This window comes from Ochotona princeps, chromosome 4 (genome assembly GCF_030435755.1).
Source record: "Ochotona princeps isolate mOchPri1 chromosome 4, mOchPri1.hap1, whole genome shotgun sequence".
NCBI classification, from domain to species: domain Eukaryota; kingdom Metazoa; phylum Chordata; class Mammalia; order Lagomorpha; family Ochotonidae; genus Ochotona; species Ochotona princeps.
The window spans coordinates 70,976,262-70,979,294 of NC_080835.1; the positions used below are offsets into that span (position 1 = coordinate 70,976,262).

At 45.7% G+C, this 3,033-nt stretch overlaps 1 protein-coding gene across 1 annotated transcript; it reads left to right on the forward strand.

Moving 5' to 3' along the window:
• Window positions 1-343: 343 nt before the first annotated feature.
• Window positions 344-850, forward strand: LOC101536312 (small ribosomal subunit protein uS13-like). The gene is made up of 2 exons (XM_058662509.1): window positions 344-415; window positions 458-850. Exons 1-2 carry the CDS (start codon window positions 356-358, stop codon window positions 812-814), a joined length of 417 nt encoding a protein of 138 aa, XP_058518492.1. The 5' UTR covers window positions 344-355; the 3' UTR covers window positions 815-850.
• The last annotated feature ends 2,183 nt before the right edge of the window (window positions 851-3,033 follow it).

Here is a 3,033-nt window from a genome sequence, read left to right on the forward strand (position 1 = left end):
AAATGGCCACAATGATTAGATCTGAGCCAATCCAAAACCAGGTGCCAGGAGCTTCTGTTGGGTCTCCCACGGGGGTGCAGGGTCCCAAGGCTTTGGCCCATCCTCAGCTGCTTTCCCAGGCCATAAACAGAGAGCTGGATGGGAACTGGAGCAGGCAGGACATGAACTGGTGCCCATATGGGATTCTGGCACTTGCAAGGTGAGAATTTAACCTTCTAAAATGACATCAAATAGACATCTTCATCCTCAGGTGCTGATGGGATCAGCCTTCTCCCCTCCCTTGCTTCTCCCCCTCTTAATATTTTGCTGGCTCGTCTCTTCCACAGGAGGCCTACATGCCGCCTTTAGCACCGCCATGTCTCTAGTGATCCCTGAGAAGTTTCAGCATATTTTGCGAGTCCTCAACACGAATATCGTTGGGCGGCACAAAACAGCCTTTGCCATTACGGCCATTAAGGGTGTGGGGCGGAGGTACGCCGATGTGGTGCTGAGAAAAGCAGACACTGACCTCACCAAGAGGGCAGGAGAACTCGCTGAGGATGAGGTGGAGCGGGTGATCACCATCATGCAGAATCCCAGACAGTACAAGATCCCGGACTGGTTCTTGAACAGACAGAAGCATGTGAAGGACGGCAAATGCAGTCAGGTTCCGGCCAACCGTCTGGATAACAAGCTCCGCGAGGACCTGGAGCGGCTGAAGAAGATCCGGGCACATAGAGAGCTGCGCCACTTCTGGGGCCTCCGTGTTAGAGGCCAGCACACCAAGACCACTGACCGCCGGGGCCACACTGTGGGTGTGTCCAAGAAGAAATGAGTCAGCAGGCCTTTTCTGTTAATAAATAGTTTATATACTGTGGCAAAAAAAATATTTTGCTGGCTCAATAGTTTTTCAAATCCATTTCCTTTCCTCTTTCCCCTTAAGGATATTTTTTAAACCCTTTTTTTCTGTTTTACACACACCAGGATCCCATAGGGGCACTGATTCAAGTCCCAGCTGCTGCTCCACTTCCCATCCAGCTCCGTGCTTGTGGCCTAGGAAAGCAGTAGAGGATGGCGCAAAGCCTTGGAACCCTGCTTCTTCATGGGAGACCTGGAAGAAGCTCCTGGCTCCTGGCTTCAGATCAGCTTAGCTCTGGGTGTTGCAGCTACTTGGAGAGTGAGCCAGTGGATGAAAGAATTTTCTCTCCAACATCCTGGCAACTCTCTTTCCAGCATCCTGGGTCAAAGATGCTAATACTTTGAACTTTGGAGTTTCTGAGTCTCTTCATTCCTTTCCTTGCTTGCCTTTCCCATTTGTCTTCTCTTTCTATTGACCTTTGACCATCTCTTTCACTGTGTCCTACAACTAAATAACTTCCACACACAGTGATTTTCCCAGTAACAAAAATTGGTTCAGGGCCCGGCAGCGTGGCCTAGTGGCTAAAGTCCTCGCCTTGAAAGCCCCGGGATCCCATATGGGCGCCGGTTCTAATCCCGGCAGCTCCACTTCCCATCCAGCTCCCTGCTTGTGGCCTGGGAAAGCAGTAGAGGACGGCCCAAAGCATTGGGACACTGCACCCGCGTGGGAGACCCGGAAGAGGTTCCAGGTTCTCGGCTTCGGATCGGTGTGCATCGGCCCATTGTGGCTCACTTGGGGAGTGAATCATCGGACGGAAGATCTTCCTCTCTGTCTCTCCTCCTCTGTGTATATCTGGCTGTAATAAAATGAATAAATCTTTTAAAAAAATTGGTTCAAAGGTGGCACAGAGATGAGGTACCTTCTTGGGGTACTACAGGGAAAAGATATGGAAGGAGTAAGACCCGATTCTTCAGAAGATAAATTGAGAGGTGGAGAAGGGAAACTGAGGAACACTGAGTTTAATGAGCTTGATTTTTTCCATTAAGAACGTAGTCATCTGTGGTAAGTAGGTAATGGGTTAAGACTGAAAGGAATGCTGTATCTTCTTGGCTGTTTTCCAGATAGATGACATGGCTGGATCTGCATCTTTAGAAACCAGCATGATGTCCTGATCCTAGCACCAGAACCCTTCATAGTGTAGCATCAACAGTGTAGGCCACAAAGTCTTAATTTCTCACTGCTTCTTATTATTCTAGCATTCTTTCAATAACACACATAATAAACATTTGTTGTGTACCTGGAATACAATCAATGAATGAATAATGCATGAAGTATCAAGTAAAGAACTATAGTTTGTCATTGACACTATAAACAAGATTCCCTTAAAAATTTGAAAAATTAATTCTGCTAGCTAGTTTCACCTTTAGTAAACAGGCTTGATAACTATTTACTTTGCCTGCTATAAAAATAACTATTGTTTATTGAGGTTTAAAGAGAGTCAGCCCTAGGCTAAGCATTTTACATATAATTCTCATTTACTCTTCTTACAACATCCCCAGAGGCCGATGTCTCATCTTCATTTTACAGCTGAGAAAACAGGCTTAGTTGGGACATTAAGGGACTTAGGAATTAATTCTATTTTGGAGTAGGGGAATGATGACTGTGGAATATTAAGACCTGGGAATCTGTACCCTTACAATGGTGCTGAAAATGTCTTTTGTGCCTTCATTTTTTAAATTAATTTGTTTTTTTAATTTGAGAGTCAAGGTAACACAGAAAGAGAGCCAGAGAGAGATTTTCCATCTGCTGGTTCACTCTGCACAATGGCCAGAGTTAGACCAGTCTGAAGTCAGGAGTCAGGCATTTCTTCCGGGTACAGGAGCCTAAGCACTTGGGCCATTCTTCACTGCTTTTCCAGGTCATTGGAAGGAAGTTGGATGGGAAGTAGAGCAGCTGGACTTGAACTGGTACCCATACGAAATGCTGGCGCTGCAAGCAGAGGCTTAACTTGGTATGCCTCAGCACTTGCCCTTGGAACCTGCATTCGTATAGTTGCTGAAAATACTAGGAGTGCAGATGTCTGAAGCTCCTACGTTTTCTGGCTGGAAGAACATGAAGAGATACATTTCATTGTGCTATGAGTGTACTTTTCTCTTTTTTTTTAAGATTTATTTTTATTGCAAAGTCAGATATAT

Excerpts from the sequence above, each read along its gene's own strand:
- LOC101536312 (XM_058662509.1), top strand. The coding sequence starts at position 356 with ATGTCTCTAGTGATCCCTGAGAAGTTTCAGCATATTTTGCGAGTCCTC. Across the intron at positions 416-457 it reads GAGTCCTCAACACGAATATC|GGTGTGGGGCGGAGGTACGC; the intron begins GTTGGGCGGCAC and ends ACGGCCATTAAG.